Source organism: Bos taurus, chromosome 26, assembly GCF_002263795.3.
Source record: "Bos taurus isolate L1 Dominette 01449 registration number 42190680 breed Hereford chromosome 26, ARS-UCD2.0, whole genome shotgun sequence".
Classification (NCBI taxonomy): Eukaryota; Metazoa; Chordata; class Mammalia; order Artiodactyla; family Bovidae; genus Bos; species Bos taurus.
Window position 1 is genome coordinate 20,415,925 of NC_037353.1, and position 27,987 is coordinate 20,443,911.

General features: G+C 43.9%; 1 protein-coding gene across 1 annotated transcript; it reads right to left on the bottom strand.

The window, feature by feature from the left end:
• Positions 1-193: 193 nt before the first annotated feature.
• GOT1 (glutamic-oxaloacetic transaminase 1) lies at positions 194-24,553 on the bottom strand. The gene is given in 9 exon segments (NM_177502.2): positions 194-1,004; positions 3,914-4,056; positions 4,772-4,937; positions 5,023-5,173; positions 6,341-6,445; positions 6,669-6,781; positions 7,226-7,349; positions 15,085-15,266; positions 24,373-24,553. Coding segments are annotated over 9 exon segments (1,242 nt in total). The 5' UTR covers positions 24,491-24,553; the 3' UTR covers positions 194-864.
• Positions 24,554-27,987: the final 3,434 nt, after the last annotated feature.

The window sequence follows — 27,987 nt, forward strand, 5'->3', positions numbered from 1 at the left end:
CCGATATAAGATGATGGCTGACCCCTGAAGGACAGAACTGACAAAAGGCTGTGGGATGGTGAGTTCACAAAGGGAGGCAGACCACAAGAATACATTTTAGTATTTTCTTTGGCAACTGCTAAGTCCCACCATAGCATTCATTTTAAATTGTGGGTTACGACCCATTAGAGGATGACAAAATCAAGTCCATGGGTTCGATCAGCACTTTTACTTTTATTACTTCAGTGAAATGGAACACGATTGATAGAACAGAAGACAGAATCCACTACGCACAGTAAGGGTGAACACTGTTCTGTGAAACTTCCATCTCAGTTAAAGGTGTGGGTGAGACATAAATACATTTCTTACCTTGGTCACCCTAAAGAACTCAAGCGTAGGGCTAGGGACACAACCATGCAGAAAGAGCAGGGAGACAGACACTCTGGGTCGAGATGAGGAGTTTTAATGACACAGCCAACACCCACAGTCACACTTGGCTCTTCAGACAACTTCATCTTTGGGACTCGACTTGATGCGAAGTAAACCAACACACAGGAGCACGTGAGTGACACGGGCAGTACTCCTGATTCCAGCGAGGGGGCAAGACATTTAAGTTTCATTATCAAAGTACCTTTTTATTCTTCAAATAAAAACCTTAATTTGCTCTGACCTCCAAAATGGCTCTAATCCCAGGCCCCTATTTCTTTTCAAGAGATGTGCTTTTCCTGAGGGGCCAATTTAAACAGAAGCCACTTTACCAGAGGAGCCGTCTCTGTCCCTCAGTAGTCCCTAATCTAGTTGTGATGTTTACAACCAGGTCTGTGCAGGCAGGGAACACATGAAACAGAGGACCGCTTTGGTGGTGCTGGTGTGAGTGCTGTTTCTTCACTGGATTTTGGTGACTGCTTCATGGATGGAGGTGGCCACGTACTCTAGATTTTTGGTGGTTAAGCCACACATGTTGATCCGACCACTTGGCAGCAGATAGATGTGCTTTTCATTGATCAGATACTCAACCTGCTTGGCTGTTGAAAACCAAAAAAGACATATAATCAGAGCAGAAGGAATCCTTTAAGCAATGGAGGTCCAAAGAGTCCATTATAGTGACAATTTCCTTCTTTCCCCCTTCACAGAGAAGCAAAACAACAGGAGTTATTTTGTTAGGTTGGCATAGCAAGAAGTAACTAATGCTCAACAGATTCTGGAAGCTACTCTCATGAGCTAAGTTTCTAATCCCCAGAAAGCTTAACATGGTTTTTCCTGATGGGAATTTTAATCTGGGACTACCTGTCCATCAAACCTTGAATGTTACATTCACTGGGATAGCCCATCAACCCAACCAAACCCATAGACTCAAGACCAACCCACGATATGAAAAACTGTTAAGAATCGCTTCATTTATCTGTTTCTTCAACTGTATTTGCTTAACTCTGAGCACCTAGAGCAACTTCCCTTTGACACTTCATTTTCACAGTACACTGGACAAGGCCCTGAGATGAGAGCTACTGGATAAATGTTGTGTATGTGAACTCACAGGCTGAAAACTGCACAGACCTCTCAGGCCTGGCGCATCTCAACTGTCATTCACACACACACAGGAGGGCTTTCCCCTGAGTCTGCAGAAACGCTTGTGGACAAAATGGGAAGGGACTGTCTGTACTTCCTTTCTGCCATAATCTCTAGAGCTTTTGTGATTTATTGTAAAAGCCATTTAGTGGATTTTAGGTGATTTTTTTCCCCTTAAGTAATTAGCACCCTTAAGACACCATCAGTTTGAGAGAACAGGATAATATTAATAGTTATGGACTGAATGTGTCCCCCCAAAATTCATATGTTGAAGCCCCAACCCCCAATATGATGGTATTAGGAAGTGGAGTCAGGTTTAGATGAGGTCATGAGGGTAAGCATGTGTGATGGGAGCAGTGACCTCCTAAGAGGAGACCAGAGAGCCTACTCATGGACGAGCTCTCTCTTTCTCTCCCCTTCTCTCCCTCCCTCCTCCACCCCATGTGAGGACACAGCAAGAAGACAGCCATTTACAAGCTAGGAAGAGAACCCCACCAGAACCTGATGGTGCTGGCACTCTGAGCTCAGATTTCCCAGTCTCCAGAACTGTGAGAGATAAACCTCTTGTTTAAACCACCTAGTCGACGGCATTTTGCTACAGCAGCCCAAGCAGACTAACGTGGTAATAAAATCATAATCATTAGAGGAGCAAGCACTTGTGCCAGGCAGTGCTCCACTCCCTTTATCTTAGCTCAGTTATCACCCCCTTTTACAGATGGCATAGATGGAAGCTACGTGACCTTCCCAAGGCCCACAGCTATTCACTGGATCTGGAATTTTGAGGTAGGCACTGTAACTCCCAACAGAGCATGCTTGTTAAGCCCATGCCCCAGGGGTAGATGTGGATACAGGACTTCCACTTTCATTTTTTAAATAGAAATGAAACTCCTCTACTTTTGTGGGGGAGGGGAGTACCACACTTGAGAAGTGAGTAAAAGTTAGGGACTCCTTCCCTAGAAAAAGGGTAACATACACAATTTTAAAAACATCATTTCAGGATGAAAGTCCCTGTTCTGATAGATGAAATGTAGTAAAGGAAGCTCTGCAACATGAGAACGGTAAGAACGAGGTGGTGTGCACATGGAGTTCACTGTACAATTCCTCCAACTTCTCTGTATGTGTAAAATTTTTCCTAATAAAATGTTGGGAGCACAAAAAAAAAAAAACCCTTCTCTTTTTTTTTAAAGGGAGGGGTGGGTAAATGATGCCAAGTTCTACATATACAGCTTTATGTTATAAGCCCACATCTGTTCTCAGCATTTTCCAATCCATAATAAAACTAAGTCCCTACGCTGGACAGCAGGACAATATGGATATTTTATGGGACGACATCTCCACCTTGTGAGCTTTCAGAATATTACTACTAAGCCATTTCCATTTTACTACTACTACCATTTCCACTACACTTAATATCTTAAAAATTGTATAAGGATGATTTTCCTTAGCCCAGTGTACTAATTCCCCACATCAGGATGGTGAGGACACGCAAGGTTAACTAAGCTATCCGTTTACTTTCTTACGTAGCCTCATTTTACCCAAAGTATCTCTGTGGGTCTACAAAATATAATCTCTATAATCTCTACCAATTTTTTTCTGAGCCCAATTCAAACAGATGCACTGATGGCCCTGGTTTAAAGGACCTACCAGCACCTCTGACAGTTCCCTTACAACCCAAAAGCACATATCTGTCTCTAGAGCCACTCAGACACAAGTGCCACCCGAGGTCATATCTGCACCCTGTGAACAGTGGCTTGACTTGAGGTGCTTGGGAATAATTTACTAAATGACGCGTCCTCTCTCATCAGACGGGATGGCCCATCGCTGATGTGCTCCACTGATGGCTGACCAAGATCATGTAAGGCTGCCTACTAGACTTTCAATCGGCTTTGAATTCCAACTACAAATCTAAGTTCTTTTTTATAAAGACAGAATGTTATAACCTAGGCAATGCTTGGAGACTAGGAAAGACCTGTTAAGAAATTAAGTCCCTGGAAAATCATAGGTAATATTTATACTTAAGATTAAGGACAAGCCAAAAGGTGCTTGAGCATTTATAAAAGACGTTTCATAAATCAAGCTTCCGAGGTACATATCCTATTACTTCCCAGTCAGCCCTGAGCCACTTCCCGAGCCCACCAAAATGAAGATATCTGAGTTATGATCAGGACAGTGGGCCACAACAATGCTCTTCTGAAACCCCAGGGGTCCAGGAGATGGAGGGGGGGGCCACACTGAGAAAATCAAGCTAGTTCCAGTCCAAAGTCTGGCTGGCCAAATGGGCAACGGCTCAGGGAGCCAAGCCCAGGAGCACTGCCTGTGAGGAGTGCCGTGTCCAGTGGTGAGCGTTCCAGGTGGGCGGGCCACTTACGGTTCAACCCGGTGAAGCTGAACATTCCGATCTGCTCTGTGATGTGGTTCCAGGTTCCTGGGGTCTTGAGGGCTTCTAATCGTGCCCTGAGCTCAGATCTCATGGTCAGAATGCGGTCTGCCATTGTCTTCACGTTACCTGTCCTGAGTGGACAGCAATATGAATACCAACACAGGCAGCAGAGATGGCACACAACAACATAAACATTTTTTAAGTGTCATCTAAACTATAAGCTAAAAACAGAGTCAGAACCTATCTATTATGGTGTGTTGATGCCTGGATGGGTAGATAAGGAGACCAGAGGCATGGACTTACTGGACAGAAGGGAAGGACTATATTCACTGATGGAGTTTATGGCCAGTAGACTGGCTGTAATACCACTTATGTTTTAACTCACACTTCAGCAAGGTGCTGCTCAAGACAGAATAATATATTTTATCAGGCTTAATTAAGTAGAGATTGCAGATTCAGCTACTACACAACAATTACTGTTTCAAGGATAGGATAAAATACATACAAATTAGATAAAAACGAAGAGCCCCCAAACTGTTGCACGAACTTAATGCTATTCTAACAGAAATCCCTCCCTGTATTTCCTGACTTTAAGAGGAGGAAGCCTGGGAGGCGGGAGAGGAGAGGAAACTCCCATTCACCCAAGGCCTCCTTCCTACATTCCTGATTCTGTGTTACACACACATGTAGATGCCAGCCCTATTTTAGAGAAATAACTGACACTCAAAGAGGCTCAAGCAGTTTTGTCCTGCCTCTGCCAAAGTAAAAGGAAGAGACAGTGAGATGTAATGGGACAATCTCTGTTCTGCATCCCCACCCCTCACCCATCGGGCGTGAGCCCCTTACCATTCATTAAAGAGCTCAGGATCAGACAGGGTACGTGCCACGATCCGTGCTCCCTGAGCTGGGGGATTGGACCATGTAATTCGCACGATCTTCTCCATCTGGGAAAGGACCCGCAGGATGCTATCTGGTTCTTTGGCAACCACAGTCAGATTCCCCACACGCTCATCTAAAAAGAAGGACAGGTGTCAGCCCTGGGGCTCCAGCGGGGGTGGGGCCGGGGTGGCTGGGCTGTAACGCAGGAGAGCACTCACTGTAGAGCCCGAAGTTTTTGGAGAAGGACTGGGCACAGAAGAGCTCGAACCCTTCAGACACAAAATAGCGAATGGCCCAGGCGTCTTTCTCCAGGCTGCCAGATGCGAAGCCCTGATAGGCCGAGTCAAAGAAGGGGAACAGAAACCGGCGCTGCAAGGAAGCAAAGCGAGTCAGGGCAGGAAATGTTCCTGGAACCAACCTCAGACACAGGCCTTCCTTCCCCAAATGATGCCTGGAAGGAACATCTCATTCTGTCTGTTCCTCCTACATCTTTCCTTTCTGTATCCAACTCCACTTTATGTCTGTTTCTCTGTTCACCTAAATACCAACCAACAAATCTAATGACATCAGTAAAGCTCATTTCTTTAAGTACATAGTCCTAGAGAGTCATGATGCTGCTCTGCCAACAGGGCACAACTGATCATGTCACTCCAGGATATCAAAGGTTTCCAGGGGCTCCCCACCGCCCTCAGAATCAAGTCTGAGGCTTCAGCGCAGGGCCTGGCCTGTCACTCAGCCCCTCCCCTGGCCTGTCACTCAGCCCCTCCCCTGGAACTCTAGCCCATAGCAAGAATTACTTTCTCTTCCTTAAATAGACCAAGACCTCTGTCTTGGGCTTTTGACAGTGTTCTTCCCTCTGTAGGAAACTTCCTTCCCTGTCAGCCCCAACCTATCCTCATCCTTCAAAGCTAAACAGGGAAACCATTTCTTCCAGGAAAGCTTCTTCTGCTACCATCAGCCCTCCCAAAGACACACACTCCCCAAAGTCTGGGATATGTGCCTCAACGGCACCCCATCAACACGGCATCTCCCCGAACAGGCCACACTCTCTGAAGGTAGGACCGCCTCTGCTTTGCTCACTATTGTACGCCCATGGCCCCTGGTACATAACAGTTTATCAAGAAGCATTCTTTAAATACGTTAATGAATACACACACACACACACTCCCTGAGCTAGAAATTACAATGTAGAAAGTTATCCCAAAGAAATCATAAAAAGGTTTATTACATATATTGTTCACAAGAATAAGAAACCTGGGCTCTAAACAACCATCAGGTGATTTAATCAATGTGTAACGTGACACACTTAAGCATGTATAACTACACTAAAAATATTGAAAAAGAAAAGAGCCTGACATTCTGTATACCAGATTGCTATCAGCGGCTTTCTTTGGGTAATGGAATTTATAGTTAATACTTACTTTCTTCTTTGGGCTTTTCTCCATTTTCCAAATGCTTCAGTAAACAGGTACTTCTTTTGAATACATCAACTGTTAATACACACCACTGTAAGAGTGGCTCTGAAAAGGCAGTTACCTTCATGACGGAGGCGATCTGCTTCCACTGCTCCGGAGTCGGGTCAGTCCCAGTCGGGTTGTGCGCACAGGCATGGAGGACAAAGATGGAGAACTCGGGAGCTTTCTGGGGAGAAGGAAGCCATGTCAGCTCTGACGCCAGCAGGGACGTGGTGGGGCAGAGTCAGGGGCACACAGGACAGGCACTCCCTCCTAAGTGCCATTTCAGAAAAGAGCACCGGCTTGGGGAGGATGCTCAGACTCTTCACTTATCAACTGATCCAAAGACTGTCCCCCACTCTGCCTGAAACCTTGGCATTCTGTCCATTTTTTCTCTTCTAATCACCCACCTCCAAATCATTCAGGAAACCCTGGAGGTCTAGTCCTCTCTTCGCTGCATCCCAATAGTGATAGGACCGAATGTCTTTAAATCCAGCAGCAATAAAGACACCATTATGATTCTCTGCAAACAAAGGGGTAAAATGTTAAATGAACACTAGGAGGCATAAACGGAAAGGACACAAGGCAGCTTCCAGGGCCGTCACAGGCTCCACGTCTACTGGGGGACACGAGGTGAGAGGTTAAGATGGAGAGGAATGACTGTAACCAAGAACAAGTTCAACCAGTTGTCGTCATGCTGATTTACACCCCACTGCAGAGGGATCTCCCTCCTCCGGGAAGGTCCAACATTCACTAAAACACAAGTTCGCCAAGACTCTTGGGAAAAAGCACTGCCAATCTGAACTTAAGCATCAGGTTACCCATGTCTTGCCATAATCCGCTGCTCAAGCCATTCACCGTTAGTTGATCCAGGGCTGGCATACATTTTCAGTGTAAGCGGTGAGACTTGTGGGGATAACTCCCCTGGCTCCTCTGTTTCTCCTCTCATTACAGCTACAGGACTCACCCCAGGTTGGCGAGGACACATAGACGGGTGTGTCCTTGTTGTTTGTTCCATTGTACCAGCGCGCCAAGAACTCAGCTCCGATTCGAAGTGCACCTGTTCCCCCCAAGCACTGCACACCTCCTACCTGAAAGAGAGACAGCAGGGTTGCTGGTCATTTAAGGGTGAGGTCAGATAACATTAGGGAAAATACAGTAATGATGAGCACTTCCTTAAATGTGTTCTCTCTATAAAATGTCCTAGGTACACGAAGAAGTATTATTTGCCCACGTTTACAAATAAGGAAACTAAGGTTAAGCTACTTTGGCCACCTGATGGGAAAAGCCGACACATTAGAAAAGACCCTGATGCTGGGAAAGATTGAGGGCAGGAGGAGAAAGCGACGACAGAGGATGAGATGGTTGGATGGCATTACCCATTCAATAGACATGAGTTTGGGCAAACTCTGAGAGATAGTGAAGGACTGGGAAGCCTGGCGGGCTGCAATCCAGGGGGTTGGAAAGAGTCGGCCACGACTGATCTTCTGAACAACAACAAAGGCTGAGAAGTGAAGCACTTTCCTCAGTTACCAGCTATTGAGCGGAAAGGCCAGGTGTTCACCCAGGCAGTCTTGAAGTCTGACTCCCAAGGGAGCATCCCTCTGAACAGAGGTAGAGGACATACCTAGGCCACGTGAAGTGTGGCCTTCAAGGCAAACTCATTCCTTTGCACCCATCCCAAGATCAAAACTGCCCTCCAACAGTAGCCTGTAAAATAATGTTCTGAGCTTGCCATCAACATCAATCTGCAATGCCCCTTCTCATCGCCATAATGAAGGCTTATTAATCCTTAGAAATGTCCTCATAGAACAAAGGTACTATGCAAACACTACTTTTCTCTCCTCAGGCTTAGAATGCCCTCACTTGAGCAATAATTAAAGTCCTATACTTTGCCTTTTACAAAATACTTTCACACACATAGGCTTCCTTGATAGCTCAGTTGGTAAAGAATCAGCCTGCAATGCAGGAGACCCCGGTTCGATTCCTGGGTCGGGAAGATCTGCTGGAGAAGGGATAGGCTACCCACTCCAGCATTCTTGGGCTTCCCTGATGGCCCAGAGGGTAAAGAATCCACCTGCAACGTGGGAGACCTGGGTTCGATCCCTGGGTTGAGCAGATCCCCTGGAGAAGAAAAAGGCTACCCACTCCAGTGTTCTGGCCTAGAGAATTCCATGGACTGTATAGTCCATGGGGTCACAAAGAGTCAGACGCGACTGAGCGATTTTCACTTCACACACATACTTATCTGACCTTCACACAGCCCTATAAAATAAGTACTAGATCCCCAATTTATACATGAGGAAACTGACTCAGAGAAGTGGTTTGCCAGAGGATTTATAGCTGGTGAGCAGCACAGCTGGGCACACTTCCAGATGGCCTCAGTCTACATCTAGTCACGGGGCCCCACTTCTGTTGTTCTGTGTGAACATCTTTAATCCTGCCCTTTCACAATTCTAACTGGAGAAATGTCGTAAGTTACATATTGTTTAAATATCTAAAGAAGAAAAGAGAGGAAAAGATCACATAAGGAAGTCTATCGACAAAGAAGTACACGTACCAATGTAATAACAGCCACAACCTCTGGGGAGGGAGCTAGGAGGTGGAACAGTGGTCAAAGGGACTTTGGCCTAATCTATGTTTTTTCTTTTTTTTTAAGATAAGGAGAATCTATTCATGCATTAGTTGGAAATTTTTTAATAACTAAAAAATTATATTTAGATGTTCTGCAATTTGCTGTAAAATAATTCCACTTGGGTGACCAAATATAAACCATTGTTGAAGCTAGCTGATGGATCCATGGGGGTTTGTTCATTACATTGTTTTATCTACTTTTATATATGTTTGAAATTTTCCACAAAAAAAGGAAAAAAACAAATCTTTGTAGATAAAGAAAAAAGCTTCCAAAATCTTTTTTTTTTAAAAACTAGCATAAAAAAAAATAAATAAAATAAATAAATAAATAAAAAACTAGCATAAGATCAATGCAAGAAGATGACAAAGCAAAAAAGAGAGCTCTCTTTCATGAATATGGATATTAATGTCCCAAATAAATATTAATAAACACTATGTATCCAAGAGTACATTTAAAAATACCCCTTGGTCAAATGAGTTATCCCTTGAATATGTGATTATTAACAAATATAGGAGTGAGTCAGTTTTCCTAGGCCTCTCCCATGTATATGTGTCACTAAACTTTGATTCTCTCATGTTCAAAAACGAGAGAAAAGAAATATTAAGTCTGCTAGATAAAGAAAATGGTCACCAAATGACCATCATAACAGGAGAGAAAAATAGAGCTATTTCTGATATAAATGCTCAGTAAAACAAGAACCAATGGAGACATCCTAAAAGCAACTTGAAAAAATTTTGATTCAGCCACATGTCATGATGAACACTGAACCATGAGCAGAAATCCCCTGTAAGCTCGGAACCATGCAATGATACCAACTGTCGCTCTTATTCCCCGCTGCTCTATTTTTATTCAGAGATTTGAGCATCTGTGAGAGAACACTGAAACATGAAACAGAAATGAGACTGACATTCAGGGAAACAAGGAATGGAGCACGGCGTCCACTGCAAGAAGCAAAGGCCGCGGACGGGAGTGGAAAAGGTCAGTGCACATCCAACACGGCTCCTCACAGGAGTCGCCCCCACCCCCGCCCCCAAACACCAGTACTTTCCCATTAAAGGTTTCGGCTTCACAGTGTGATCTACCTGGATTTCTTGTGCAAATGGCTAGCAAGGGTCATGTAACCCAAATGTACTTTTTTTTTTTTCATTTCTCATCAACTAAGTTGAATGTCAACTTTATTCCTTATTTCGTATTTCAAACACCTCAGCACCGTGCGTGTTATTTCCTATACGAATGAGCAAGGTTTCCCTTGAATAGGGTTTTTAAGTTACCATGGATATGTGACAGGGGCATGTGGATATAAGTGAAGACATTCTCAGGCATAGGTTTTATTTTCTGTGCTCAGCTTCCAACTCCACCCTTTCTCACTCTAGAAAGCAAATCCGTTAACTAAGAGAAGTCAGAAAGTCAACTGTTGCTGTTTAGTCGCTAAGCTATGAGCGACTCTTTACAACCCCATGGACTGTAGTCCGCCAGGCTCCTCTGTCCACGGGATTTCCCAAGCAAGAATACTGGATTGGGTTGCCATTTCCTTCTCCAGGGATCTTCCCCACCCAGGGATCAAACCCATGACTCCTGCTTGGCAGGTGGATTCTTTACCACTGAGCCAACTGGGCTTCCCTAGAAAGTCAGTACACTAGATTAAAAACATTTGGAAGAGATAAACCCACTTCACTAACATTAACCAATCCTTGACATTCATGATGTATATGACAGTGACATATCAAATTCTCAAGAAATTATCATTCTCTCTAAAAATATATTGTACGCTAGATGAATTCAGTGAAACGCTAGTTGCTCTAAACTGTACCGACAACTAGCAGGAACAAACTTCGGGTGAATCAATAGTATGTCAATTTGATCATTCTGTGAACTGATTTTTGGCAAACTGCTCTAAAGCCCAAGAAAGTCCTGTATTTGGTATGAAGCAAAAAACCATAATAGCAAAGAAAATAAATGCAAACTTCAAAGGGAGCAGGCAATGGGGCTTGGGTGGCTAAACAGGGGTATCCAGAACAAGAGAAATGCAGTTAGGACTTGGCAGAAAACTATGCCAGTGTATAATCTGTACTCCCAACTTAGCCACACTGCCGGAAGGAATCCCTACTTGGCTCTAGAACGCCTGTCCAAGGTCACGATTTGCTGATGTAATGACTTCCCTGTGAGGAGCAGGAGAGCCGTTTAGGAGCCACTTGTAGTCAACACTATGATGTGTTGATCTGGGTGCCCCCAGTTAGTTGGGTGGTATCTGGCACGTGGCACTAAATAAACATGGACTGAACTAGATGAAGAAAAAGAGTCCCTGATGCTGGGAAAGACTGAGGACAGAAGGAGAAGAGGGCATCAGAGGATGAGATGGCTGGATGGCATTACCTAAGCAATGGACATGAACTTGGACAAACTTCGGGAGATGGTGAGGGACCAGGAGACCCAGCGCACTGCAGTCCATGGGGTCGCAAAAAGTCGGGCATTACTGGGCGACTGAACAATAACAAGGTGAGAGCCACAGAGAAAACCCCAAATCTCCGAGAGGCAGTGGTCCAAGCCAGGAAACTGTGATGCCATCTCATGGTTCCAAGACCTCCTACCCGCAGGGGCCCAGTAATTTCAGAAGCTGAAATGTTTATCAGCTGAGATGAAAGTTGGACATTTAGTCCAGATTCTAAGATCTGAAGATGGAAAAGCAGTAGGAGGCGGTGACGAGTCTAGAAAACAGGGCTCCTCAAAGTGGTTAACGGACATGGTAATGTGAAATCTTGAGAACAGTCTAAGAAAAGACGTGATTACTGTTTGTTTTCTGGTTCCTTCTTTCATTCATGCCTCAACTCCTACAAGTTTTGGCTCCAATGTCATTTCTATTTCTACCACAACCACCCTAGTTAAACTTTCACTCCAACCCTCAGCACTCCTAATACACCTTCCACTGCCCTATTTTTTTTTTTTTTAGCATTTATCACCTTTCAATATACTATACTGTGCTCCTATTTATTATGTTTAATCTTGGTTTCTCCCCACAAAACTGTAAGCCAGGCAGAGACCCTGGGGTGTTTTGGTCACCACTGTGCTCCAGCATCTAGAACAGTGCCTAGTGGTAAGCACTCATCTGTTAACTGAGCGAATGACGGAACTCAAACATCTGAGGTCTCTGAGGTGCCAGGCTAGGAGCTAAGTGCTGAAGATCTATGAGGTCAGCAAATAAGCCATCACTCCTACCCTGGAAGAAGTTAGGGTCTGTGGGAGGGACAGGCTTACAGAACTGTACATTAAATCCAGAAAGCACTGCTATTTCCCCAGCGATGCAGTTCTGTGATGACTCAGAGCACTCAAATAGCTAGCTCCACCTGAGAGAGCTCAGGATTCAACATGGAAATAATGAGGCCTTGAAGGACTTGGAGGTGGGACTGGAGAGTCTGAGAAGTAAAGGAGGCATTCCCAGCAGAGGGAACAGCTGAGGCAAAAGTGCCAAGTCATGGCAGGGCCCAGCGGGTCTAGAAAACAGCAGGCTCTTCGGACGCCAGGACCTGGGAGCAAGAGTAACTAACTGGAAGAACAGGATGAAGCCTGGCTACAAAACACGCAGCATGCCCAGGGCAGAGTCTGCATTTTACCCTGTAGATAATGGAGGAGACACTGTGTGTGTGACAGGGGAAGCAGGTGACAGGATCAGCTTATTTTTTTTTTTTTTTGCTGAGGAAGATCATTCTAGCTGCACTGTGCATTATACACTAGAATGGGGAAGAGACTAGAGGCCAGAGGCTATTATGAGAATCCAATCGGATGACAATGGGCTGAACAAGATAGTCACCTGGGGGAGGTTCAGGGAAAGAGGAAGTACTCAGAACTCAGTATCAATGGGTACCTAGGGTGTTGGACATGCCAAGAGGGTACCCTAAACCATTACCAAAAAAAGAGAGTAAAAGTCTTCAAATGTTTACGGACTGCCATTCAAAGTTGTTCTATGATCAAAAACACAACACAGGATGAACTAGACTAAGAGGAAGGGCTCTGTTCCACCAGCAACAGCCCTGGGTATTAAGTGAGGAAAACGGGGAACACTGGGCAGGGGAACGAGCATCTATCTGCCAGCATAGTTAACAAGCATGTACGAAATGTACAGTCTTGGAGGAAGAAGCTTGCCAACACAGAATCTCTGTTTCCATTTGTTAACAATTGAGTTTAAACTAATTTATCAACCATCTCTCAAAAGATCACCCCCAGTTACCAAAGTTCCCTATTTTCAAACTTCATCAGGACTCTCTCTCTTCCTCTGTGGAAACCCTGGATTTTCAGAGCAACTGCCCAATGCTAACCATAATCTCTACCATTTCTATCCTATGTCTATCAGTATTCCTTCACAGTCTCTCATACCAATCCAGATAAAACCCTCATCAAGTTAATTATTGATACTTACCTAATCATTAATCTGAATCCCAAGATCTTCATCCAGAGCCTCCCTGTCTCCTCCATTATCTAAGAGTGAGCAGTGTTCATTTTACCCTGCTGTGTGCTTATCAGGGCGTGTGGGTGACAGCATGAGAATAAATCAATGACTCCAAGACATGGTCCCTGTCATACATGAAGGCTGCACCTGCATGAAGGCTGCTCCAATGGCCTGACACTGGCCCAGCAGAGCAATAGGGCAGTTGGTTTAAATTGCACAATACCTAATTGGACTATTGCAAAAACCTGAGCTCATCCCCCTCCTACACTCCAACCAGGTCTATCTTCTTCAAATACCCTTATTGGGTAACTCCTCTGCGCAAACCCTCAAGGGGCTTCCCCTGCCCTGGCTGCCAAATCAGCCTGCCTGATCTATCCAACATGTTCCCAGCTCTACTCAGGTAGGTCTTTTTACAACCTAGACCTGCTTCGGAGAAGGCAATGGCACCCCACTCCAGTACTCTTGCCTGGAAAATCCCATGGACGGCGGAGCCTGGTAGGCTGCGGTCCATGGGGTCGCTAAGAGGCGTCTTCACTTTCACTTTTCACTTTCATGCATTGGAGAAAGAAATGGCAACCCACTCCAGTGTTCTTGCCCAGAGAATCCCAGGGACGGGGGAGCCTGGTGGGCTGCTGTCTATGGGGTCGCACAGAATTGGACACAACTGAAGTGACGCAGCAGCAGCAGCACCAGACCTGTTTACCTCCAACCTTTGTCCCTGGACTCCTAGTGTTCTAGACAAATATTCCTTTCTCTTCCTCTGCACTTTATGGTTCTCAACGTTGGCTGTCCTTTGGAGTCACAAGGAGGAGCTTTTTAAAAATACCCTTGAAGGGAAGGAATTGGAGGGAAAGGAAATAAAAGGGCAGAGGGTGGTATGGGATAACAAGCCTGGTATGGGATCCTGCCACCAGTATGCTTTTAAAACCACCTAGGTAACAGAGTCAGAGTACAGAACCAGAATGAGCCCTGGTCTCATTCCCCAAGGTTCAGCTCAAGCCCCACCTCCAGACTCCACCAGTCTCTCTCCCTGGATTCCTATAACACTGATAATCTCTATCACACTACTTTCTGTCACACACAGCCTCTCGCCAAATGTATTCTTCCATGTATCTCTAGTTACACATAGACTATGTACCAGGAAGCACTTAAATGAGAGACGCTGAGATTAAGACTAGAAGAATCAAATATTAGAACTGGCAGGATCTTCAAGCATCTAGACTAGTGGCTCTTAGACTTTGGAGGGCCACAGGCTCCTTCAGAAACTCTGATTAAAGGTATGGAATACATATACACACAGAATTCTGAAATTCAGAATTTGGGGCGTTCAGAGGTCCCTTAAATGATTCCCTATGCAAATACTCCTTATGGGACCATGAACCATAAACTAGTCTTTCTCTAACTCATAGATGAGTCGTAGGGGCTGGAGGGGCTGCCTTTGGTCAAAAGTAGTGGCAGAGCTGGATCCAGACCCTGATGTCTTGATCATTTCATTAAACTCCCTTGGCTTGGTATTCCCACTGACTACTTCAAACCCAGCAGCTGAAATCTGACCATTTCTTGGGCAAAAGTGTACAACTAAAGAACCTATGCGTTATACAAAAGCATGTTACTTCCACAATCAGGTTCCTGAGGTCACACTCTTTAAACCCTTATTCACTGACAGTTCAATAGACACGATACCTAATTTTTAACCTCTTTTTACCCTCACAGCTTCTAAAGAGAAAACAGATCCTCACCCAAAACTCACCCGCTTCTCTTGCAGAGCTGGGCTGTCATCCCCAAGGGCCAGGCGGGAAGCACAAGTTCGGAACTCTGCCAGGCCCAGGATGGGCAGATACTCATGGTTTATGCTGCTGTCGTTAGCAATCCTCTGCTCCACCTTCCTCACGACTGGTAAAACCCAGGGCTGGCTATCATCGGTGCGATAAGCTAGGACACAAGAAAGAGACATACAACAGGGGAGCCTTAGGCTTGATCCAAGGAAGAGTCTGGAACTGTGAACAGGGCGAGTTCTACCACCTTCCAATCAAAGCAGAACTGTGCTGCTCACTCACTCACTGCCTGCTTTCAGCAGGCACCAGCCTAGGTGCTGGACAGGCAGAAGGACAGATGTGATTCCTATCCTTCTGGAAATTACAGCTCTTACCTCCAACAAGTAGAATGCTGAAATAAAACTGGGATATGACAGAGTCCGACTGAGTGACAGAGTACACACAAAAGTACTTAGCAAATTAAAAATAGCGTACAAATGCTAGCTATGTCAATATTACTAGGGCACTGAGGTCTCCAGGCCACTGGCCCTGCAACCGCCTTCTTTCTGCATCTCCCCAGGAGAAGGGTTCGGTGCTACTTTAGATGAACGCCTCACCTGCAAACACCAACACGGAGAAAGAGGGCACTAGAGGGAGGAACTGTAAAGCAGAAATGGGACAGATGGCAAGGAGACACTCTGTGACTGAAGATTCCAACAACTGGTTACACAATCGTCCAACATCCAATTTAAACACATCTTTGTCCTCTTGCTGATTTTTGATAACAGCCAGTGTTTACCAATTTGACTGTTCTTACCACTCACTTCCTCAGCTTCACACTTTCACTGATGTAAGTTTAACTATTTCATAACGTTTAATAGTGATTAAAGCACATTTCTAAGCATTTCTTCTATGCTACAATTATTTTCAGTCTACTTTGGGTTACCTCTATCACTGACTTTTTTCTCCCTATAGTACCTTATGATCATTCTGAGATTACAGCTTGAGAGGACAGCTGCTTTGGCCTGTATCCAAGCCAGTGACCTCTCTGAGCAGGATTCCTGACAGGAATTTGCTTCTGCTGGAATGTTTAGGTCTCCAATAAGCCTATACTTTGGCAAGGGATGGTGAAACTGACATTTTTAAAATAATTCTTATCTTGATTTCTGCTCAGCTTTAATCCCTGACTTTTTTTTTTTCTAATCACTTTTTAGGGTAGTTGATGTTTTTTGAACAACACATTTCGATTGCAGAAAATTTAGAAAAGCCTAGAAACAAAATAATAAACATTATAATTAACACGTAATTCCAGCACCCAGAGATGAGGAATATAAAAATTTTGGTGTATAACCTTCCAAACTTTACATGAGTATACTCTTTTATAAATTATGTATCAATTTTATATAGAATTTTCAGCATGCTTTTTTCCACTTGTTAAATGTATATTATGAATATCTTTCATCACCATTAACTACCTAAATCTCTGTACTATGTCTATATTCTTTTTAGAGCTGCATAACTGATAAATGCACCATAATTTGTTTATTCAGACTCCTGCTGATAGACACTGGAGTTGTTTCTAATCCTTGGCTATTAGAAAACAATTCCTCAGTGAGCCTTGTACATACGTCATCTTACATGTACGTAAATACAGCTGTAAGAGGCAGGGTTGAAAATGGAAGAGTAGGTTGAGAAGTATGTGTATTTGTAGCTTCGTTGTTGTTTTTGAGGGTATACATTAGTTTACTACTTTCAACCGATTTTCACTTCCAACACATGACAAATATGGTTAAGACAACTGACTGGAAGAAACTGGTAGCGATCGATGAACAGTTTAAAGAATACGGTCCTTTTAAATGCAAATATGTTACCTTTAAGCATACTTTGTGTTATCTGTAGCTTTGATAGACACGGCCACCTGGGCTTTTTTATGGGGATTCCATCAGTTTACTTTCCTACCGTGTGTGTTAGTTGCTCAGTTGTGTCTGAGTCTTTCCGACCCCAAAAACTGCAGCCCGCCAGGCTCCTCTGTCCATGGCATTCTCCAGGCAAGAATACTGGAGTGGGTAGTCATTCCCTTCTCCAGAGGATCTTTCTGACCCAGGAATCAAACCCGGGTCTCCTGCGTTGCAGGCAGATTCTTACACTGTCTGAGTCACACATTCCTACCATAGGTTAGGGATTTTATCAGCTTACATTTCTACCATGAGTGTATAAGAGTGTCTGCTTCCCCACATCCTCAGCCACTGAGTGAATTTTTGCCAACTTAAGAGTGCAAATGCTATTTCAGCGTAGTTTAAATTTGCCTTTCTCTTAGCATAGAAGTACTTGGGCATTTTTCATACACATGAGCCATTTACAACACAATTTTAGTGGCTAGACAATATTCCTTTCTACATATAATTTAGTAACTGTTTGTGTTACTTTTGATTATTTGCTAATATAAACAAGGTAACAAATATTTCTGTATCTTTATACACATTCATGAGGGCTTCCTTAGAAAAACTTCTAGATGTAAAATTACTAGATCAAAAGTCAGACAACAAATAAGACTTAGTAAGATATTTTGATTCTGTGTCTGTCTTCTATTCCGTCCACTAACCCTGTCCTCCAGGAATGTGTCATCTGCAAATCTGATAAGCATATCAAGCCAGTAATAAAAATGTGAACAGAGTTCCAGACTGACACAGCCACGAATCAACAACCAGTCTCTGGGTAGGTGAATCTGATGCACAATACAGTCCTATCAGTCACACGAGACCCACTGGCCCACCAAACTAACTCCCTTTCAACGAGTTCAAAAATCCTGCTTTATCAGGCGAGGTTTGGTCTGGTTTTTCAAAGAGATACCGAAATAACTTACTCTCAAATAATCACTGTCCCTGAAAGAGATCACCCCATCTATGATCACAATGCTACCATTGTTCTAAATATTCCTGAATTATTCTCTTGGAATTGTCTTTAGAGGCATTATTATGTCTCATTATTCTGCATATCCTCAACTGTCCCATATTTTCATCCTTTGAACATAAATTTAATCTTTGAAAAGAGTACTTGCATTATGCCCAGCAGAGTAGGCGGGTGAATGGACTGAATAATATGAATGGAGAACAGCTATAAAAAGATGGCCTCCTCTGTGGGTCCAACATGCTCTAGAAAAGAAGGTTTCCAGAAAACTCTGGGCAATAGCAGTATATCCAGACTACAGCACTGAGGGGATACTATTTAGATGTACAAGAATATGGGTGCCCATAGAAAAACTAATTCTATTATGCTTCCCATCTATGTTTAGAAGATTTCTATTAATATATTATATAATTATGCTACATAGATTTATAAATCATGTAAATCATGTCATTTATAAATCATGTATTATAAATAAATAAAATATGAAAAATAAAGAAAAAGTCCTAATACGAATGCTCTTACCAGTAACAAACATACTCCATGCAACTATAAAAAAATCCTGTTATATGACTGGAGGCAGGAAGGCACTGGGTCCATATTGTGACAAAAGAGAAATTGGCCAGTTCACACCTCTGCTTCCTTCTTCACTGTCCAGGCTCCCCCAGATTCAGTTCTAGATTTGTTCTCAATGCCTTGTCTAACTGTCCTGCTGAATGTCCTAACTGTCCTGCAGTCACTCTGAGTTGATCAGAGCAGTGAGGAAGAGGCATTATCAACAACCACTGTTCTTGCTCTGCCAGAGGGATTCTATTCCTGTTTGTTGGACCTATGAGCTTCTCATTCATTCTTTCATTCTCTCATGTGTTTGACAGGTACTCACTGAATCCACCATGAACCAGGCACCGACTAGAAAAAGCTACGCAGAGATGAGTAAGATAAAACAAGATACTGTCTGGTCTCCCCCCAGGAAACACAGCATAGAGTCCTTAATTCTCCTGTAAGTGATCAGGGAAGATTTTACAAAAGACAGAGTATGAAAGATGGTAAGAGTTTCAAAGACAGACAAGGAAAGGGGGCATTCCAGGCAGGGGGAACACTTGTGCAAGGTCCCAGGGGCTTGGAGAGATGAGGTTTATGAGGATCTGCATTTTCGTGGCTCGGAAATAAGATCCATGGAGAAGCAGCAAGGAATGGCTCAAGGAGTCTTGGGAGTCTCTTCTAAGGAACACTGTCTCAATGGGGAAACCACTGAAAGCATGTAAGTGAGTGACATGGACAGCTGTACATTTAAACAGAATCATTTGAGTGACATGATGGAAAACAAACTGGAAGGAGGACAGAGGTAGATGGTTAAGTAAGGAGGTTTCTGCAATAATCCACAAAGGAAATAATGATGTCCTAAATTAAGGCAGCAGCCACAGGGATAAACAAAAGGGGACACATTCACGATAAACTTATGAGGAAAAGAAAAGACAGAACCTAACATCCGCTGGATCATCAAAAAAGCAAGAGAGTTCCAGAAAAACATCTATTTCTGCTTTACTGACTATGCCAAAGCCTTTGACTGTGTGGATCACAATAAACTGTGGAAAATTCTGAAAGAGATGGAAATACCAGACCACCTGACCTGCCTCTTGAGAAATTTGTATACAGGTCAGGAAGCAACAGTTAGAACTGGACATGGAACAACAGACTGGTTCCAAATAGGAAAAGGAGTACGTCAAGGCTGTATACTGTCACCCTGCTTATTTAATTTATATGCAGAGTACATCATGAGAAACGCTGGGCTGGAAGAAGCACAAGCTGGAATCAAGATTGCCGGGAGAAATATCAATAACCTCAGATATGCAGATGACACCACCCTTATGGCAGAAAGTGAAGAGGAACTAAAAAGCCTCTTGATGAAGGTGAAAGAGGAGAGTAAAAAAGTTGGCTTAAAACTCAACATTCAGAAAACGAAGATCATGGCATCTGGTCCCATCACTTCATGGGAAATAGATGGAGAAACAGTGGAAACAGTGTCAGACTTTATTTTGGGGGGCTCCCAAATCACTGCAGATGGTGACTGCAGCCATGAAATTAAAAGACACTTACTCCTTGGAAGAAAAGTAATGACCAACCTAGATAGCATATTGAAAAGCAGAGACATTACTTTGCCAACAAAGGTTCTTCTAGTCAAGGCTATGGTTTTTCCAGTGGTCATGTATGGATGTGAGAGTTGGACTATGAAGAAAGCTGAGTGCCAAAGAATTGCTGCCTTTGAACTGTGGTGTTGGAGAAGACTCTTGAGAGTCCCTTGGACTGCAAGGAGATCCAACCAGTCCATTCTAAAGGAGATCGACCCTGGGATTTCTCTGGAAGGAATGATACTAAAGCTGAAACTCCAGTACTTTGGCCAACTCATGTGAAGAGTTGACTCATTGGAAAAGACTCTGATGCTGGGAGGGATTGGGGGCAGGAGGAGAAGGGGACGACAGAGGACGAGATGGCTGGATGGCATCACTGACTGGATGGACGTGAGTCTGAGTGAACTCCGGGAGCTGGTGATGGACAAGGAGGCCTGGCGTGCTGCGATTCATGGGGTCGCAGAGAGTCGGACACGACTGAGCGACTGAACGGAACTGAACTGAATGACCAAATAAATAGATGTAGAATTGATGAAAGTGTCACCAACGACCTCCAAAGTCTCTCCAGTCTGAATAAAGACTGGTGGGGGTGAGGTGGGAGAGGGGGCAACCAAGTAAGCAGAAGAGAAAAAGAAAAGATGGGGGGGAGGGTAGAATTCACGTGTTGTCTAAACACACTGAATTTGAGGTGGTTGTACAACGTGTCCAGCAAACTGTAGCAAGTATGGGTCCAGCATTCAGGGAAGTAGTACAGGATGGAAAAAGGTTTTATAATTACAGACATGGACGGTGGCTGAAGCCACAGTCATAACAAGAACTTACTGAATACTTAGTACATACAGGGCACTGTGCTAAACACTTCACCTTAAAAAAGAAAAAACACAACTGTCATTTAAGTCTTATAACAACTCACAAAATAATATTATGATCTCTATTTTAGGGATCTGGAAACTGAGGCCAGAAGTTTCCCCAAGATCATAGGATGATAAGGGCTAGGCTGCCATACTATTAAGTGCATGGATCCCTGTGTTTTTTCTAATGAGCAAGAGATGTTCAGGGAAAGCCTGAAGCCAGCAGGCCCCAGGGGACTGACTGTGCAAGAGGTCTTTCTACCAGCACACCCACCCCAACTCCATGCACCACTGCCTTCTCCCCAAGGACCAGCTCTTAAGGAGTCACACAGGTTCAGGTGAGTACAGTGGTCTCAATTTCCAGAAGAACATGGAAAATTAAGTGATTAAACCATCACCTCTCCTTCCCTCATCCATCCCCATCCAAGAGCCCATGAACATATGCCTCTTTAAGGTCCTTCTCCAACTAGGGTCCCTGGGAAAGGGCCGGGGGTACTTGATACAGCACATCTCACCCACAGTTTTATTTGAAAATGCTAGGAAACCACATTAAAAACAACAAATATAAAATCAAGCACAGTTTATCTGGAACAAAACAAAGTTTACATGATAAACGGACTGGAGTCTGTGAAGAAATGTCTTGCTTCAGGCTACATCAGGCTAGACACATATTTCCCCTGCCCTTAAAGTTCTGAAACTTAGCATCATATTCAACACTGGAAAATATGATGCTCTGCTCTGTTACTACATGGAAATTATGCAAATAGTAACAGCAAGAAAAATTCCTGGGGAAACTACCTGCAAGTGGAATGAGCTAACAAGATTAGAGTTGCAGCTCATTTTAAATGCCCAGCGTCACTAGAACTTGAACTGGATAACTTCCATTAGGCTTTATCTTAACTTAGAAAGAGGAAAAAAAAAAAAAGCATCTTCCCCAAAGTCGGCAAGATTAATTACATTTCCTTCACAAAGGATATACTTTGGGATGTGTATAAACAGAGCTAGGACATAAGAAAGCCATAAAGAGACTTCTCACAACACTATACTTTAATGAGACCCTTATCTGAACACTTACTATCCATAAAAAAAAAAAAAATGGGTCACAGTGATCAATAAAAATAACATTTATATAGCACTTTTCATTTATATGTCATATTTCACACATAATTATTTACTTCAAAGTCATCTGATTAGATCAGTAACATTATTATCCTATATTACAGTCATGTAACATGCTTGTGAATCTTAAGAGTAGAATTTTAGAGGAAGATCATTCCTTTCTGGCTCCTCACTTAATAGACAGAGTCCCGCCTGGGATGTTAAATAACACTCCCAAGGTCACATCATTGGACTACAGACCCAGGCCTGTACCCAAGTCTTCTCACTCTTCTCACTACAGTGCACTGGCTCCATCTGGACCACCTGAAGCTGCCCAAAATAGAGAAGGGGACAGAGACCCAGGTACCTGACATGGCCTATAATCCCAGCTCTCCCACTTACAGCCTATGACCTGCACCAAAATGTTTCATCAATCTGGGCTTCAGCTTTCTTACCTCTAAAACAGTAATAGTAATAAACAACCCTCCAGAGTCATCCTGAGCACTTAAACCATTTGCTTCTAATAAAGAGAAAGAATTCCTCAGTTCTCACATGACAAAGGCACTTTCACAGTTAAAGTGACCCCAATCTGGGCCACAGAATGCGCTTCTGAGTCAATCACTTCTGGCCTTAGCAGGCAGGGTACTTAATTCTGCAAGGGCAATATATTTCTGAACCAGGGTTATTTCATTTTGCAGTTCTTGAGCTGAAAATTTTTACTAAACATCTTTTATGTGACCCACCCAAAGAAATGCCAAAACAACCACAGTAATAGCTAGTACTTACATAACTCCTACTTAGGTGCAAGACACTGTTCTAAGCATTTTAAATGCATTTAATCCTCACCAAAAGCCTGTAGGATAGTTCAAAGGTAACTGAGGAAATAAAATCTGAAGTTTTAAAACGATGTATTTAGATTAACATCAATACTAGTTCATCATGTTATACCCAGCTCTGAAGAAATATCTGGAGGTTCTGGATTGGTTTTAAATTAAGAGCTTGAATAGTGCTCATTTCAATTCAATTCAAGGTCTTTCAATATCACCCCCACTTTGCTGCCTGCTAAAAGCATCACTTTCCCTCTGTGGGTGAAACTATGTACAACTGGCTTTTTATGCTTTATTATGGAAAATTTCAAATATATACAAAAGTTGTGAGAATAATATAATGGATGCCCATGTACCCATTACCCAGCTTCATTACCTGCTGCTTCATTACCATGTACCCATTACCTGCTTTTTCCTCACCCCTACTCCATACTCCCTGGTGAAAACTTTAACAGATCCTTTGAACAGAATCACTGTGGGACACCTGATTCTGAATCTCCTTCTTGCCACTTCTTCTCTTCTACAAAACACTTCAATTTTTCTCTTTCTGAATTTCTAGTCCTTCTATTCTGTCTGTTCCCTAGCACAGAACACGATCCTACTCATGCTGTTTTCCTTGGCTTGCTTTGTATGCCCTTGGGTAAGTGTCGGTGCGGCTGCAAACATCCCAATGACGTTGATAGAAATAACAAATTCAGAGAAGATTAGGAGTTAAAGGAACTTCAGAGGCACTCCAGTCCAGATCTTTTTCTTGGTAGTAATAAAAAAAGAACCCAATGCTCTCAGCTGTCCAAGGTCCAAGAAATACACGCAAGAAATGATGACAAGGATGTGTGGAAAGTAAGCTTCTACTGTCCACATTCTTTCCTCTCTTTTCCACCATCTCTACCCATTCCCACCACAGCCAAAACATTCTTCCCAGATCCCAAGGGAGCATTATCCTGTCTCAGAAGCATTTTAGATCTTTATTATTTCACTTAACACCTGCTGATTTTAATCTCCTTGGGGCTAAAACCAAGCTTCAGTCTTTCCTGAACAAGGCTTGGTAAAGTACCCGACTGATACCTTGTAGTCACTCAAATATTCACTGACCCAGACCAGAGCTCTGTAGGGCTAAGAGGTCTCCTTTATCCACTCCCCTGTAGCCAGGACTCCAAGCCTATCAGGCTTATTTTTCTCCTTCTCCTTTCAATCCCTGACTGCCCCATTTCTTGAGAGGCAAAAGAATGCAGTGAAATACACAATGAATACACAATGCAGAATCAGAAAACATGAGTTTGTGTCTTGACTGCTACACCTATTCTGTGTGTTCACAGATACATCTCCCTTTTCCAGGGACTCCATAAACAAGGGGCAGGTTGAACTAAGCCTCGGGGATCTTGCCTCGTCTCCAAGCTAGACCTCGGCATCTCCTACGGTCCCCACAGCCCGCTCCACTCCCACGCTGCTCACATTCTTAGGCACTGCATCCTTACCTCCCACTCCCAGGTTGACCTTGCGGGGGTCCGGATCCTCCCGGAAGTCAGCAGTTAGCTTAAAGACAAGGACCGGCTGGGCCTGAGGAACCTCGGCAAAGATTGATGGAGGCGCCATAGCTAGAAAGCAGGAGTCGACTGAAAGCTTCCACTCAGCGCCTGGATCCTCTCGGTCCGGTCCAACCGCGGCGACTGGAGGAGACTCTCACCTTCACCTAGCCGGCGGGGGCGGGCCCGCGGCCTCCAATGGTCGAGCCGCGTCCGGAGCTTGGCAACGCGGTTAACCAATCGCGAGCTTCTGACTCAAAAAGACAGGCGGGCGGGGATGATATTAGCCAATCAAAGAAAAGACTCTTATCTGAGCCGGTAATGATGCAACCAATGCAACGTACGCTGGCTGGGAAGGGGCGGGGATAGGGTTGATTGGCAGAGCATGCTCCTATCGCTGAGGCCGTTGTTCCTTAGCCCTCCCGGGGCTGAGGGGAGGAGCCAAGCTGCGTAGCGAGGAGGTGGCCTCCTCGACCTTCAAGGGCCAAGAGGCCGGAGAGAGGTAGCTGACGGGAATTCTGGAGGACTGGCCTTCCAGTACCCGCGAAGCTGGTATTCTCGTTGCCAGGCCCGGGAGTACGCACACTCCTGACCCAGCCTGGCCCGGCTCGGTTGGCAGCTAAATCCGGCCTCTGCGCACGGACGTGAGTCCTGGGCCAGGACGTGCAGCTCTGGAGCCCTCGTGGACGACCTTGACCATCTCGATCGGCTGTTTTCCCCAGAGAGAAATATTAGTGGGCCACCTGCCTTGGTTTCAGACAGGGGGCCATCCTACTAATTGGAGAAGTGTCCAGGAATTCCTTTCTGCCACCCTTATAGTTTGAGATTTTTGCTCCCCTTCCCTTACTGAGAGCTTGGTCCTCAAGGACCTTCCGGATCCAGGCGCGGCCTCCCTCTCCAGCTTTTCTCCCACGCGGGCACTCAACCACATCTTGCTGTCGTCAGCTGGCCGGTACTCAAACTGTGTCTTCTTTTAGTCAGGCTGTTCCTTCCTCCCCAGCCCCTCTCTTCAAGATCCAGAGCAAATGCGTCTTCCATAAAGCTTTGCTTTAACCCTCAGTCTGCTTAAAATCCGTCTCTCTTTCCTATGCTTCTGTATCTTGTTGGCAATATTTTAGAAAACGCCCAGTTAAGAACCCAGCTCTGGAGGCAGACTACTTAGGTTTAGAGTCTAGCCCTACCACTTACCAACTCAGGTAAGTCTAGGCAAGTTATTTAATCTCTCGGGTCCTGCTCAGTAAATGGAGACAATAGTACTTTCCTTAAGAGTTGTGGGGATTATATGAGTTAATAAATATCAAGTGTTTAGTTGCACATAGTAAGCACTCACTAAATGTTGGCTATTATCATCATTGCACATCTGCACACCCTTGGCTAGAGATCTTAGTCTGTATTAGTCTCCCTTAATTTCTTGCACTTAGTAAGTATTCAATAAATGGTGGAAGAGCCTGTGCTTTTGGTTTTTCAGGAAAAAACGCAATACTTCAGCCTCGCTTCATTGGATAATATGACAAATCTCAAAATGAATCTTTCATTCAAAGTAACAAAGCCAGAAGACCTGTGTGCAACAGCTGCCAACCTTTGTATCATTTGCTTTTTTTCAGAAATTTAACCTCTAGTTTTAAAGGTAACTGTCCACAGTGTTTCATTGACAGCACTTTCCTTTAAGATTGCAAGTTCAACACTGAAGGTGAAATGACAATGAACTTTACGTGCTTCCCTAAGCAGAGGCAAAGGGCAACTGCTGAGTGGGATGTTCTATAGCCCAGCCTTCCCAAAGTTTGATTTAAAAGTATGGTCTTCACAGCACTGGCCGAAAATATCATGGTCACTACTTACGTCATTCACTGAGGGGAAAACAACCCTAGGTTACCTCAACATTATCAACTTAGCTAAGCCAAAATAAATATTGATTGGCAACCTAAACATCCTCATAACCAAATCAGTGCTGATAAGGGTAAAGTACCTTAAGCGGTTTTTCTTCATGTCTTCATAATATCTGTTCTGAGTTTTAGAAAGGGACAGTTACCGGGTGTTAGGGGAGGACATTATGTATTATGTGGGATTCAAGTCTCAAGCTTTTTTCCTCGTGAATATGTTTCTTGGAGATTAAGTTCAGTACTCCTGTCTTGAGCCCTGCAGGCTGCCCCTCTAACCAAACTCTGTGTATTGAAGTAAACAAAATGCTTTCCAGGCCATCGCTAATTTTAACACTTAGAATGGATTTAAGACTGCCTCCCCGCCAATGGATAATTCAAAGGATTCTTGAGAGGCAAACATTGCCCAGACAAATAGGCAGCCAGGGAAAAGAGTCCAGGGAAAGGGCAGTGAGGGTCAGAAGGAAGATTGGCAGGTATTTCCCCTGCCTCCTGACTTCATTAGGATTATCTGTTCAAGAGACTGTCTGTACCTACCATCTCCCTTCTGCCTTTTTCTTTTTTTTTTCTTTTTTCTTCAAAAGAATTGAAAGGGAAGAGGTGGGAACCATACAGCAACAACTTGATCAGGAATGAATCCCTTTAACAATATACTCGCTTGGAAATCTGAAGCCTTCAGGGCTAGACAGCACTGCCCCGTAGTGTAAGAGGCAAGCCAGGGCAGCAGTGGGCACTGCATGGACCTCTAACTAAATCTACATCTGCTTATTGCAGTTAATCTTGCTCCTGATACCCAGATCTACACTTAGCAAGAAGTCAAGGGACAGAGGAGTTTATCACACTTTGCACTCAAGCACAAAAGCACTTTGGAATGATTGTGTTTGAGGGTATGCTGTCATAAAGGGTAGGATATTTAGAATCTAAGTTGTGTGCTAAACAATAAAAATCAAATGTAAGAGGAGATCTGTTCAGTAGTCACCATGTGGCTAAATTGTGGCCGAGAAGGTAAGAGTAGAGGCCCTAGGCTGATGCTGTCCTCCTTCTGTACTGAGATTACGCTTGCTAAGGAAAGTGAGCGCTTATCAACCACTCTCTTCAACTTAACTCATTTGTTTCCTGGGTGTGTCTTGGTGGAACCATCTCCTTGCATCTCTCCCCTCACTTCTCTCCTCTCTCATATACTTTTTAAAGTATTTATTTGGCTGTGCCAGGTTGTAGCTGCAGCACACGGGATCTTCAGTGGCATTTGAACTCTGCATCACAGCACATGGGATCTAGTTCCCTGACCAGGGATCAGACTAAGCCCCCTGCATTGGAAGCTTGGAGTCCTAGCCACTGAACCACCAGAGAAGTCGCTCCCTTCCTATGTATGACTTCTCTTCCCACCTGCACACATGGATTAGACCAAGTGAAGGGCTCTTGCTGTTTCCTGTTTCATAGAAGGGTGTGTCTAGTGAGGCCTGGGGTGGACAAGGTCTAACATTAGTTCCTAAACTAGGCACCTACAGGGGCAGAACTTTTTAAAAACCTCTGAGGCCTTTGTATAACAGAGATATCAACAAGACTGAAAAGTATGGCTGGGCTTTATCTACTTGTTAATGTAACTAAGTTCTTGAGCCCCATTTAAAAATTGTTGCGTTATGTAATTTTTGTACGTTACTTAAAGGAGCAGTGTAGTATAATGGTTAAA